General features: G+C 42.9%; 2 protein-coding genes across 3 annotated transcripts in view; one reads left to right on the top strand and one right to left on the bottom strand.

Annotated features, from left to right (window-relative positions):
- LOC116849470 (retinal homeobox protein Rx1-like) overlaps positions 1–8,577 on the bottom strand; it is a 127,470-nt gene extending 118,893 nt beyond the window's left edge. For both annotated transcript variants that reach the window (XM_032826639.1, XM_032826640.1), the window contains exon 1: positions 7,143–8,577. In XM_032826639.1, coding sequence (XP_032682530.1) covers positions 7,143–7,317 — 175 coding nt within the window. In that variant the 5' untranslated portion in view covers positions 7,318–8,577. The remainder of the gene's footprint in view (positions 1–7,142) is intronic.
- LOC116849468 (kynurenine/alpha-aminoadipate aminotransferase, mitochondrial-like) overlaps positions 1–14,982 on the top strand; it is a 129,124-nt gene that overhangs the window by 59,280 nt on the left and 54,862 nt on the right. The window lies entirely within an intron of this gene.

Consider the following 14,982-nt stretch of genomic DNA (forward strand, 5'->3'; position numbering starts at 1 on the left):
AAACGCCAGACTCACAATGTGGCACGAGGTGACACGTGTACAAATAATCGTGTATCGCGTTCTCGCGCACGTCGTGACAACGGTCATTGGTTATTCCAGCGAGTTAATTTCGATCAATCGCGGCCGCACAGTAGACACGGGCGATTCTCGCCGCGGACAACACACCCTGTTAGCCCCGCCGTTAAGGCTGTGCGGGTGTGGTGGTAGTGGACGGCGGGGTCGAGAGGAAAAGAAGCACGCGAAGGTGAGCGAGAGGAAGGAAAGAGACGTGGCAGGCGCGATCCATTAGTAGGCACGTCAATTCACCTCTTAAGAAGCGACTTAAAGCCGCTTCCACCTATCTCCCCTTCCCCATTTTGCTTTCTCTCTTCTCCTGCTCCTCTCTTTCTCTCCTGCCCTTTCTTTTTTCCGTGCCCGTCGCGTCCCTCTGCTCCTCTTTATACTTATTAGTAGTGGCCGATCCTCGCTCTTTTACCTCCTCCTCCTCCTTCTCCTCCTCCTCCTTCTCCTTCTTCTCCTCCTCCTCCTCCTTGCGCGCACGGTATCATAATTAATGATAATTCGATTAGCGGGACAAGATTGGGTCTCGGCTAAGCAGCCTCCGTCTCTCTTTCTCATTGTTAGTGTATTTCTCTCGTGGTTGGCCTCTCTCCCCTCTCAGCTTGGTCTCTCGCTCCAAGCAGTTCCCTTCGAGAGCGATCAACGTGAATCCCCGGCAATAAACGCTGACAATTAATCCCACATCGAACATATTAGGCTTGACAGGTCTTTACCACGGGCTTGTTATAGTTCGGATAAGATAAGGAAGACGACTTGCGCTTTGCATAAAGGTTGTGACACTTTTTCTTTCGACGAGCTCATGAATATGCGAATCTAGCCAGGTTGCGAACCTCTGCATACAGATAAATTCATACTGCATTCAAGTAAATGTTACTTGTCTCAGTATTTTATGAGTCTCTATATCCACAATCCTATCCTATAAAAGTTTATCAAGATCAACAAGTTTGTTCAAAATACATTTTGAATCCTAGTAAGTTTAGTACACACACATTTCAATCGGAACAATTTCAATTAAACATGCATACTTACATCCATTTAAATTAAATGGGAACATTTCGATTAAATTAGAACAAAAATTCCGCTTGCTTTTCATACAGCACAAATGTTAAAATATATCTTAAAAAAGACTTAGAGATATCTAGACATCTCTCTGACACCTCCGTAAGATGCATTTTAGACATTTGTGCTGCATGGATATTATGTAGAGTCGAGCCAACTTTTTCTTCCACAATATTCTTGTAAAGAAAATTAATTTTTCTTTCGTTGTACATAATATAATGAGCTTTTCTCAAATTTGCAATGAGTACTTTAAGACTATATTATAGAACATCAGATTCATTCAAAATGCGTTCTAAACCCTGACAAGTTCAGCATTTCAATCAAGTAGACTAAATTAAGACAAAAATTCGACTTGCTTGTTACACAGAGTTGAATCAACTTTTTTTTCGACAAAGTTTTATGATATTCTTCCAAAGAGAATGCATTTTTTTAAATATATAATAATGAACTTTTTTCGAATGTGTGATGAATATATTTTTTAAAGTTATTAACAAGAAAATATATTTTCTTAAAGATAACCATTAAAAGAAGGAAAGCAAAATGAGTAATCGCTCTTCTTAGCACTGAGAGAGCTGACAAACTTTTAAACACGAGGCGTACAAAAGTAGTTTATAAGCAGAAGTGTAAATATCATTGTATTGTATAAACTAGTTCAAAAAAGGTGTCGCAACTCTCACAGGGATGACTTTACACTCGCGTTTCTTCGCTTCGTGACTTGGTGACTTCTTGCTCGTTTTCTGCTCCAACGAGATCAGGCGTTATTCGATTTTCGGCAGGAATTTGACGCGGTAATGGGTCGCATTGAAGTAATTGCAAGCTACTTTTGCACGAAAGCCCGGGGGATCGGTGTCGATCCACCGATAACGTCAAATCGCGCTTCATACGCGTGCACACGCGCGGTTTCATCGGTTTCGTCATTAGCGCAACTCGATTAGATAGACATTGTACTGAATTTCTAGTGGAAATCTATACTACGCTATTATTCCAATTACGTAAATGCCAATGGGAATTAGCTCTGCATTCAAAAAACTCCTCAATCGTACACTGGCAATTAACAATAATTGAATCCGCCGAGAGACGGAGGCAGAAGCGGGTAGGAGGAATCACAGGCTATAAGATCTACATTTGAATACCTTTTTAGCGCGATCGCACGGTTGTAGTGAAGAATCCGGCGTTAAACGGCAGCCTGTTAGTCGCATTAGATCCGCAAATCGTGCAATTATACTATTAAACGAATGACGCGAGACAACGCGCGATCATCAGCTGGTCGCGTTTCAGACCAAGAGACGAGAGAAAGAAAGAGAAAGAGAGAGAAAGAGAAAGAGAGAGACTCCGAAATAATACCCTTTTACGGGTCGGCTGTTCCAACTTCTTGATAAATAAACTGAGAGTTAAATCATACGTCTGTCTTTGTCTAAATTGAAGCAAAAACAAAGACATATATATGATTTAACTATCAGTTAATTTACCAAGAAGTTGGAACAGCCGGCCCTAAGTGTACCATTTCCGCCCCTGCGCCTCCAATCACGCGAATAATTCGTGCGAGCGATTGACGCGCGCCGAACACGCCATAAGCCGTGTGGTGCGAAGACGTCGGTGCCGTCGCCGGTCGCGTCGATCATTTACGGAAGCCGGGATTGTTATTATCGTGACGGACAATAAGACAATATCTCGGCTCGACGACGACGACGGCGTCGAGCCATCCTGTCTTCTCCGGCGCCGAGACGGACACGCGACTTCACGAAGGGCGACGCGGCCATTCACGCTACTCACGCGGGCGCCGATGGCCGATAGCTGATTGGCCATTTTTTTTCGCTCGCTAATAGTGGCAGCGCCGGCACAAAATTGTTTTGTCGATTCCGACCCTTCCGCCGAAAGTGTTGCGTCGATAACTCCTCGCGCGCTCTCTCGCCCCGGCGTGCGCACTTTCGGAATGACACGAACGACAGTTCGCGGGCAGCGTAGGCGAGCCGAGACGAAAGTGTCTCGAAACAGGAATTATCGGATATACGTTTCATCGGCATCGGCTCGCCGCGCCGCCAACGCCGACAGCGGCCGTTATACGGCGACGGCGGCTCGATTTCGATCGCTCGATACGGTCTCGGCGACGGATTAACGGCGCGTGGTGCACACGTGTAGCCCGGAGAACGCGAGAGATGCTTGCGATACTAACGATTTTCCAATTATACGCTAACGTTACCGACGAGCTTCCCACGAACGCGCCTCCCCTCCCCTCTCTCTCTCTCTCTTTCTCATTTTCTCTCCGCCTCCTACCCTCTTTTGATCTTTCTTTCTCTGCGTCTAGACATTTAGGGAATATGTAAAATAGGCGAGCGTTCGTGGTTTGGCGATTTCTTGGGTTCCTTCAACACAATAAGACTAATTTTTACTTATTTTTCTAAATTGTTACTTGTTTCCCCCTTTGTATTTTCCTTATAATCTGATACTGTATGCGCTACATATAGTTAAATATTTTCATCATTAATCCATCTAATCCGACGTTTAAGTGCTTGTGTATTGTTAAATTTTCCAATTTAGTCTCTAAATAATCAAATTTTTATAAAATTTTTGCTTATATATATCGCAAGTAACAGTCCTTAGGAGATATGCCCTGGAATTAACGCTAATAAACGCTTTTCTTTCTGTCTCTTCCTTCTCTCTCTCTCTCTCTCTCTCTCTCTATTGCATTAGACGTTTATGATACGATTTGACAATGCTTTGGATTCTCACCATAACAAAACTTTCATTTTTGTTTATTTTTCTGAATTATTATTTCTTCTTCCTTTATATTTTTTTGTTATAATCTGACATTGTGTAATATATAATTAAAATATCCAAACCATTAATCTACTTAATCTGATAATTGATAACTTATATTGATAAATCATAATTTATATTTACTCTATAATATTACCTCAATCAAATTTTTTATGCATGTGACAAATAACAGTTCTATGGGGATATCTCCTAATCCTAAAACTATAATAAATTTTCTCTCTCTCTCTTTCTCTTTCCCTCTCTAGATGATTTGAAATATGTAAAATAGACGAGCGTTTGTGATTTGGCGATGCCTTGGGTCCATAAGATTTTAATTTTTATTTATTTTTCTGAATTATTATTTCTTCCATTAATATTTTTCTCATAATCTGACATTGTACTATATATAATTGAATATTCAATTATCTAATAATTTATCTATCATTAATTTATCTAACCCGACAATCAGTCTCCTGTATTGATAAATCTTCCAATTCTCTCTGCAATATTAAATCAAACAATCAAACTTTGTTTATATCACAAATAACAGTTCTCAGAGGACATGCCTTACTATAATAAATGTTTTTCTCTTCCTCCCTCCCTTTCTTTCTGTCTCTCTCTCGCTCTCTTTCTCTTTCTCTCTCTCTTTCTCTCAGCCAACGCGCACGCTAAATTTACACGTGCGTCAACGGCCGTGCGATCGGTTCCGCGCGGGAAATTCACGTCAGAGCGAATCCTTAGAGAGCGTTTCGGGTGCAGACGACGTATCGTTCACGTGGTGGCCGCGTATCGACGGGCGAAATTAACGCCATAATCCGAGTGACGATTGACAATGGTAATCGCGTTCCGAATGGAGCGACTGCGAATCTAAATGATTTAAATGATCACAGTTGCGAATGAGGCGTTAACGAGAATCCGCGGGATATCGTGGATGCGCTTGCATGGATTGCGTTTCAACGATTAATCATTGATCACGGTGATTAGTATCTTCTGCGGTCAGCGAATTTCGAAAACGCTCGGTCCATTAATCACCGGCGGCCGGCACACTCAAGCCGGGCATGAGCGTGAATTATTCCAGTGTAATAAAAATAAACTAGCGCCGACCCTGCGCGCGGCGCTGAACGGTGGAGCGCGTAAATGTCTTGCGGAATTGAAAAGAAGAAAGGAAAAAACGAAGGTAGAACAGGTAGCATGCGGCAAATTGATCTCATCAGTAAAGTGGAAAATCACGCAACGAACACGACCATTATGTGGAGCAACGAGTATTCGTGTGTTACGCCATTAACGTGTTATTATTAGACAACATTTACATGTTTCATCAGTTGCTGGCGTACACAAAGAGAACTCCAACAGCGCCTTTCACTTCCGGTTAAGCTATTTTAACTTGGGCGCATCCTATCAACATATTTTTGTATCAGGATTGTTGGTTTTTGAATTGATTTTGAATTGGTTTCTTCATATTGCAAAGTGGATTTTGGAAGATTATTCAATACAAATGACTAATCATCGGATTAAGCTGATTAATAATTTGAACATTTAATTACATATAATGTAATGTCAGATTATAAGAATAATACGAAGGAAAAGCAGGTAATAATCTAGAAAAGTAAACAAAAATTGAAGTCTTATCATGAGAACCTAACGTATCGATTTTGGGAAGCATCGACGATTCAGTCGCGTTAAATGCGAAAATAACAGTACATGCATGAAACAAGTCAAAAGAAGAAAATGGCATACAATCACAAATAATAAGTGATAACAAAGAAATCAGGTAAGCAAGAGCTTGCAGCTGACAATGATATATTTCTCCATCACATGAATAAAAGCGTCCAGCATTTTTTGGTTTTAGCTTGCCCGATTTTCTTATCATTGTTCATTATTTGTGAGTGTAATTTATTTAACGTGTCAATCATGACTGCATTGAACGTGGCTGACTTTTTTGTTGGTCTCTCTTATCTCTTTTTTTCTGATACAAAAATATATAAGCACAATGCGCCCGAAATAGGGAGCTTCCTTAATCGGAAGTGAAAGGCGTCGTTGGAGTTCCTTGTAGCGAGCATCTTGTAGTGTTCTGACTTTTCGCGGCGAATCGTCTGAGTTAATCGTTCTCTCCAAGTCTTTCGTCGTGCCTACCGCGAATCTCCGGCCGGTGTTGTACGCCGCCGCCCTGGCTCGCCGTTCTTAAATTTTGCTCCCGTGTACCGAGATGGACGCGCATCGACCAAGCGCGACCCCGACAATAATTAATCGAAACTCGATCAAGCCGCATTACTGGCCGTAACGCAGCCGCCAGACAGAGAATGGCCAGGCTGACTCGATCGCGTCTGTCCAGCGGGATGCAAGATTCAACGTCACAGCGCGAAATGGCCAGGTCCGTTGATTGAATTAATCCGTAAATGCGAAAAAATGATCGAACCCCGCGCGGGGAAAATTGCACGGGCGACCGTCGGCAGGAATTCGTTCGGGTTACCTATCAAGGCTATTAGCGGGCCATTGATTTCTCGTTGCAGGGCAGTGATACCACGAAATTTATATTTAACGCGGCATCCGACCGGAGTTACACTTCGCAAGCCGGTGGCTTGCTGAACGCGCGGAAAATCGAGCGACCGACCAAAGCTGCCGCGTGATTTGGCAGCGTCCAAGGAATCTGCGCGTACACTTATTCAATGACTGATGAATGAGTTATAAAACGCGCGATAAATATCTAATAGAGAGTACGCGCGCTGAGTGATTGATGATGCGATAGAGATTAACAAACCGCGGATGGAGGGTGGTCACAAAGGAGCGAGTGGACGGATCGGATGATCGAGATTGCCTCGTTAATGGGTTTCGAGGGGCAGCCATGAGACGCTCTGCGATGTGAAAGTCAACGTGCTTCGCACGGGGGACTTTGAGAAACGCGGCGGAGGTGCACCCCTCGCGCGAATCCGCCCGTCGGCCGCGGCATTCTGTGATCCTTCGCGAATTTGCATTGCGGTTAATTCGCATAGTTTTTCTTGAAGGGTAAAATGCTAATGTTGCAAAGATAGAATGACGGAGGAAGGAGAATGTCGAAGCAGCTCAACGACTTGGTCTGAAGTTGGGGTGGATCATTGAACGTTTAGACGTGCGGACGTCTCATCTGATAATCTGACTTTCTAATTGCCTTGCGAGAGCTTCCATTTTCGAGGTGACCAAGGCGTGTTTCGGGGGAAACGTGTGCGAAAATGATGTGAAACGTGAAACAGTGATAGTAGCTTGGGGCGAAATTGGTGTGAAATCGGTACCAGTATTCTCTTGCGTGTCGCGACTGGTGTCCTCCATCTCTTGATGAGTCCTTTTATGGCTGGCCAACCCGAGAATTGCGTCGATGCTGTGTCTGGGGGTACTGCTGGCCGGTTTCGGTAAAACGATGTCCTGACTGTTCTGAGAGGCTGAATCGACAAGCTGCTGAGAATCCATTGTCGGGAAGCCGGTCGAAGGATTACTCGCAAGAGATCGCTTCCAGCTGGTGACACCGCCCCGCCGATGACTCGTGGTCCTCCTTGCGAGTGATTCGCCGTGTAGAACTTGCTACAGCTGGATGATCGCGCGACGAAACCGTGTGGCACACGTGTCTTTCACCGTAAAGTGCATCTCGGACAACAGCACGCACCGCTCGAGATGTTGATTGGCTCCAGCAACGCTTACATCAACACCGTCGGCCACTCGACTGAAAACGTCCCTTTGCCTATCTAAAAGAACGTCTGCTCAAGAATTTGTCCCGCGGATAGCTGGTCAGAGACAGACCACCATAGTTTCAACGTTTGCTCAAGCCCTATTTTGCGACTTTATCGCGGGATCGTTGAAGTCTTTGTAGAGGAGGAGCAAGATCACGTTACCGACACAAATGCCACGGGATCAAGCTAGTTCTTACACGTGTCCGATTCAAACCAGGCCCCGTTCAATTAAATGTCGGACGCAAGTCTTTACTTGATATTATATCTCATGATGAACCCCCATATCTGGTCACTTGTCACCTCTTCACAAATCATGACGCGGGTACGTCACCCGGACTTCATCCTTATCTCGTCCAGCACTCGTCCAGCAACGTTTCTTGCTGACACTGAACTGGCTTGGTATCTTTAACATCGGCTAACGATAGTGTACGAGTGTGCTTTCATCGGATCACCCCAAACCGTTCACTAGTGGGCTCAGTTGATTTCCAAAAATCTGTCTTCCGCTACCGTCTTCGCTAACAGCCGTTTACCGCCCAAAATCCGAGAGCCTCCAGCGATTCTGAGACGATCCGCTGCGATCACTCACGTGGAGCAGGAAAAGTGAAATCGTCTGAGGAAACGTAACCCCCAATCTCTTAACGGGACACCCGATCTAGTCCTCGGCTCATTCACTTTCGTAGGCGCCAGATGGCCAGAAACCTTCCCGTTAAGGTCGAAGCTCTTGAGCGTGCGTCGTGTCAACGAGGACTAGCCGGCCGTCGTCTACCGGGGTGGCCTTTGTTGCAGCTGCACACAACTACTCCCGGAGACTGCTCGCAAGTGAAAGAGGAGGTCCGGGCGCGAGGCGTGGCCTGAATGGGCGAATCGGCGAGGCCGTTTGTCGCTTCGTCCACCAATCCTGACAGAGTTCCTGGAACATGGCGAGGCAGTGGTGCTCAAACCGAGGTCTTCCAGGCAACCCTCTCTCCTGGATGGGGTTGCCGCAGGGGTTGAGGAGGGCGGACGGGCTCCCATGACGCGCGTCTCGACCCCACCAAGATGTACGTGCGAGCCTCACGAGGGTAGTGTTGCCCGCCTGTCTGCCTGTGTGCGCGTATGTGTGTGTGTGTGTGCGAGTGGTGTGTGTCGCGTGGCTACATGCACGCGAGTGTGAGAGGCACGAACACAGACTGAGCGAGCCGTGCGCGCACACGCGCACCGCGAAGGGGTGGTTCACCTAAACAGAGGCGGATGGTACACACACGCGGCCGGAGTGGGTTGATTCTTGCGGCGGATTCTGGCATCCCCTGTAATTGCCAGAAATGAGGTAAAGCTTACCGCTTACGCCAAGCCTCCTACGCTTCTGGATGCCCCGCAGATTCGCGCGACCTTACGCGCCGCTTTTGTCTGCGACGCGCCTACCTACCCCGAAGGCTCGTGTTCCTGGGGAAGTTTACGCTGGCGATTCGTTTCTTTTCCTCCACATCGACAAGTCTCGATGCCGATCAGCCATCGATATCGTAGGTGCGAGTTCGTGACCGCTCGTTTATGACTTGGCGACCGATTACTTCGTCATGTGTCCGCGCTAATGGAGAAGCCCATCTAGATGTAACCAAATTCTTTTTTTTTAATGACTGACGGATTCATTGCGTTCCAGATGTCCCTTTTTAGTGACGAGATATTTATTCCGCGACTGTTGCCCGCCGCGGTGGATTGACCGACGAAAATATTATTCCCGCGTGATTTGGAAAATTCGACGCGATAAAGTGATTTCATTGACTGTAGCTGAAGTGTCGGTATATTTACGTAATATCAATTTGATGATCGTGTACGTGTATGTGTAACGTGACATCGTGCGTACACATGCACGGCCTCAGCGCCGCGTGCGCGAACCTCACAAATGAAATAAATTGTCTGATTCCGCGACACGCACACGCGTACGCGCGCCCGATAAACAAATACAAAATTCGTCGTAATAATCGCAGCCGACGGCACTCCCGCAACTCCGCAAGACCTGACGTCGTGTCGATTAGTTAACAATAAGTTGCGAGGCTTCCCGTTGAGGTTGGCATGCGAATTTGTTGAATGTCATTGAAAAAGCAGCAGCGCGATAAGGTGAGAATTCGCCGCGATGAAAACAGTTTCGCGCAGAGCGTTTTGGAAGGTTTTTTCTTTTTTTTTTTTGCCATTATTTCCTTTCGCAAACCCCGAAAATTAGCTTCGCGACAAAGAGACGAGAAGTGGACGTTTTCCGGTTACCAGAATGGCGGATCCGGGTTGGAAATTGTTTCTTTTTTCGCCGGCACGCCGGCCGAAAACCGTGCGCACAAAACGAATCCCCGTTTCCCATTCCACGTTCGATTCCGCGTATCGTCGTTACCATTTGGCGTTTTAGCCCGGGGGGAAGTGTACGCCCACAAAACCGCGCCACAAAAGATATCCGCCTGTAGCGAAACAGTAGCTACTCAAAATCGATCCGACTAAATCCAGGCAAATTATATGTTGCGGACGAGAGAGACCGCGTTCTTCCGTTGTATAGAAAGGACCCTCGGCGCGCTCACTCGCGCCCGCTCGCATCACCGAAAATGCGTCACCGACGTGTAATCGGATTGCACGACGGATTGCGTTACATCTCGCGGAAAAAAACAGCGTCAAGATACATCGCGGCTCTGGTGTCGCGAATGGCGTAACACCGGGAATCGATACGGCGTTTATTCGTCATCGTAGCACGTCAAAGATCCGCGCATGACTCCGTAACAGCTCAGCCGTGCCGCGGAAATGAGGCTTTCGCTAAATCTCAGCGCGCTGACACGAGGAACGCACCCGCGAGTCGAAATTCTAGCTGTACTTCTCTTTCGTCCTAATTTTTTAACGTCTATATATTCTGGAGGATTAGTGTCTAATACATGTGGAAAGTAACAAAGGAGTGAAAAACTTATTTACATCTGATTGTATCTCGAAAAAATCACTTTCTGGAGAAATCGATGATGCAAATTTGCACCACAATGCGCTCAAGTTAGTACACCTGGAAACTGAAGTTCTACTTATGCTCGTTTCTACCAACTTTGGTTAACTTAACCGGTTGGTTATTCCAATGGAATTGATCAATCACATTTCTCGTTAGTCAGACTTGATAGATGCGATTGGTCAATTCCGTTAGAATAACCAGCCGGTTAAGTTAACCAAAATGGGCATTAGTATCCCTCCAAGTGGCAGAAAACATACAAAATAACACTTGTAGATTCTAAAGAGGACCTCATGACAAAGCTAGTAGGTTAACACGTTCGCTAACACAGTTCATTTGGGGAATTCTGTCCACAGATCACATTACATTTATTTTCGCGTAATTAAGCAAAACAGATTTGGTTTGTTCATATGCGAATAATGTCAAGGAAAATATCGTTGTCGTACACGTGTGACGTTGATAGGGAACATACGTCAAGTAAAATTGAAAAATTTTAGTAATGATGAACTTGAAGTGAAAGATCGGTGTCTTACACATATATGACGCTAGTAGTGAACTTAAATAGAATCAAAAGATGTTACAAGCTTCAAAGTATCAAAGTAGACGTTAGAAGGAATGATATCGAAAGTAGGATCAAAATTTCGAATCGGGTACCCAAGAAATTTTGATCTTACTTTCAGTCTTACTATTCCATTCTACACCTTTTTTGATGTTGAAAATGAAAGAGGAAATTTCGGACATCATCAAGTCAAAGTAGAAATAAATTCTATTATTAGAATTAAACCTACTTTGCTAACTTAGCTTCTACTACGTTGTAGAATTTAAGGTTTAACATATGACCAAAATTTTAACTCGGGTATGCTTAATGAAAACTGAATCCCTTGGCATCTTTAAACGGCAGAAACGTACAAAATATCACTTGTAGGTCCTAAAGAGAATATCTCGACAAAGTTAGAAGATTAAATAGGATCAAAAGAATTTTATATAGGCTTCAGAGTATCAAAGTAAACATTAAGTGAGATATTGAGGCCGAAAGTAGGATTCAAATTTCGACTCGGAACATCTCTTCGCGGATTTTTATTTAGTAAACGAGCAGCAGAAATTGAAAATCGCTCAAAGTATGTATTTATATATACATCTCAGATCTGGTTTGTTATGTTTTTCATTACTTAGGAAATATGAATACTTTTATTTGAGACTATTTAGGGTTTTCTAGTTTTCAGTTGCTTCTTTCGAGCGTTATAAATATGTGTATTTGTTAGTAAATATTTATTGCAATATGTTTTTTGTGATTCTATGTATACTTGGCACTTGCGCTTTAAACGATTTGTCCCGAACAAATTAAGCTTTACGATAATAATAATAATAAAATCGCGGATTTGGGTATGATCAATGTTTAAATCACGCATAATAATAAAATTTAAACTTCTCGAGGCGAAATTTCGATCGAAAAATAGAGTGACCACTGAGTCACTCGAATTCGAGTGATTTACCACTCATACAAATTGAATTTTGCACTCTGAGTTGCCGAGTGTATTTTCACTCGAAATTGAAGAACGAATCTGATGCACCCCACCGTCACATGAATATATGTATTTACTCCAATCGGCAAAAATATTCGCTCATATAAAACCAGAATTCACTCTAAGCTCGCTTTATTCTTACAATTTCGATTTTCTCTGTCACTTCGAATGAAAATACTGCAACTTTTCGCTTGTTTTGAATGAGATTCCGCTTCAAAAAATTCAGAGATTACTTCAGTTATATGCTTAGAGAGCCTGCTTATACAATATGCAGTAAAAATCTCTTGTTTTCAGGATTATCGACGTGATGAAGTAACTTTTGTCAAACAGGGCGATTTGATTGATAGTCTGTTACGTTTGATCGCTTGAAGATCTCTCGACATTCTCACATGCTTTATCGAACGCGTATTATATTCACTCTCTCTGTTACGCGCGCGCGCGCACGTATGTGTATGTGTGCACGCGCGAATAGTCCGCGAACAATTTCGGCAACACCGATTTCATCGTCGCTCAATCTCCGCTACGAATCTGGCCCGCGGCCCTCGTGCGGGCCGGGCAGGCGGGCGAGGCAAGCTTTTAGACCCCGCAGGAATCAGATCACGAGTTGCATTTAACCGGATCCCACTTAAACGCGATAAATATCTGACGGAGGAGCGAGGGATCGGGCCGGGAGTTAGATCGGAACGTTCGCGCTCTGCCGTGCCGTTCCGTTCTATTCCGTCCCGGCTCCGCTTTCCCGAGCCACTTAGCTCCAGTTTTAGCTAATTTCCCAGACAGCGATCTTCCAGCGAACTCTTAAGGGTTCCCCCTCAAGGAAAGCCAGGTAGCCGCGTTGTCCGTTAAACGTTGCGACCGAAAGCTCTAGCGGCTGACAGATGAGGTTTTCTTTTCTTTCTTCCTCCGGAGGGAACGGGAATTGCGGACGTTGCGAAGCCTGTAATTTTGTGTTACGGTGTGATATGATTGACTCGCGGCTACTGTATTCCGAGAGGCAAAGTGTTCCTTCCACGACGGATACAGCACAGGAAAACCGGTTCTACCTATTTGAGCGATCTGCCTGGTGCACCACAGCGTTATTCCAAATTACCCGAGCAAAATCGGAAATCGATTTGATTCTACCCGATGAGAAATTTATCCCATAGTCCTGATCAGATTGATCTCAATCAATTATTTGATTTGTACATGGCGGTGTTATCAAATTCTAGTTATTAATGGCTTAATTACTAGCAATTTTTATTATTAATCTTCACCAAATATGGTACATATATTTTGAGCATTTCAATCCGACACACTGGGATCGTTTTCACTTTCGCCCATTTACATTGCGCGAGAACATTTAATAAAAATTTATAAGAAATAAAAAACTAGAATACTTTCAGATCTGTAGAATGGAATGTTTGCAATGGAAGTGTGTAGAATGAAATTATGTACAGGAATGATCGCAAATATACACTTAAATATTTCATTTTACTGCATTATTTTATTTTACTGCAAATATAAAAAAAATGCGATGAAGACGTGAATTTACATAAAAATTTTTGAAAATAAATTTAAGAAATTAGAATTCTCGCACTCTAGGATTTTCTCATTAATATTTGAATCTTTACGATGAAAGATGTTACATATTCCAACTTGATTTGAAGGTAAAATAATTATTTGAGAGTATATATTACATCATTCTTTTCAATCAAAAGGCTTGTAAAATTATTAATAGTTTTAAGTATAGTTTTACAATGCTATTCGCTTATATAATATGGATTTTATTAAAATTATCACAAAGATAAGCTATATCTAAATATCTATCCTTTTTTAAATATATATCTAAATATCTAAATGTCTATCTTTTTTTCTTTGTTTGTGATTAAAATTTGACAGTATAGAATCACGTGTAACATAGTCAAAAATAAATAAGTCACTTACATACAACTTTCCTTTTATATTATGTTTAATGTAAATAACCGAAATATAACAAAAATCTTTATTTTATATCTTTATTTTACTCTTTGTGTCACCTTCTGGCACACTGGTGTCAAAAACGATCTCATAATAACTTGTTTTTTTGTTACATGACAGGCAATCGAAATGGTTCAACAGTATTTAAATTTTATATTTCTACCAACTATAACTTTTTATAGTACGTGAATCAAAAGTCCTCATTCTACTGATCTATGGATAACATACAATTAAAAATCAGGTAAGATCGAAAATGACTTTAAATATGACAGAAAAAATATTTGATATTTGTAACTACAATCACATAGAAAACTAATATTATTATAAACGATTATTATAAATGATAGTCAAGTTTCATTATTTAGAAAACTAATATTATTATAAATGATAGTCAAGTTTAATAATTTTTTACCATATTTTACTATAATGTTAGTGATAGTAATTTTATATGCATACTACTACAACCATTTTCGTATTAGAACCAAAAAATATGGTTTGGGACTAAAAATAACTATAATTTTAGTTAAATTAACCATTTTTCTCTCAGTACAGATTAGAGTTAGTAAGAGATCCTGATTGTCCCGCTATGTTGTAAGATTTATCAGAGCTTAATAGCACTGTCTAAACCAGATAACCGACTGGGACCAACCTGATCAGAAGCATAGGGTAAATTTCCAGTCGGGTAGTTCTCCAGATGCAAGTCTAACCTGAGCAATTACTCGGCAATTTTCGAGTAACGAAATCTTATCCCGAGTATCTATACAAATACGCTACGCATCCCAGGAAATTCGATGCCACCTGAAAGCGACGTTTCAAACTGTATAAACTCGCCATTCTCCTCCTATCATCCACGGTCCATCGGAAGCGGATCGGGCCGGAATCGGCGTAAATTCGGCTTCTGTGCGGCCGAGTCTCTCCCCCATTCGAGTCTCCTCGACTGTGTCATTGTAGCGTGTTCTTAGATCGGCTCGAATCGGCCGGTCACAAT

The sequence above is a fragment of the Odontomachus brunneus genome, unplaced genomic scaffold (assembly GCF_010583005.1).
Source record: "Odontomachus brunneus isolate Ranch 3 - 2012 unplaced genomic scaffold, Obru_v1 Obru_scaffold_117, whole genome shotgun sequence".
NCBI classification, from domain to species: domain Eukaryota; kingdom Metazoa; phylum Arthropoda; class Insecta; order Hymenoptera; family Formicidae; genus Odontomachus; species Odontomachus brunneus.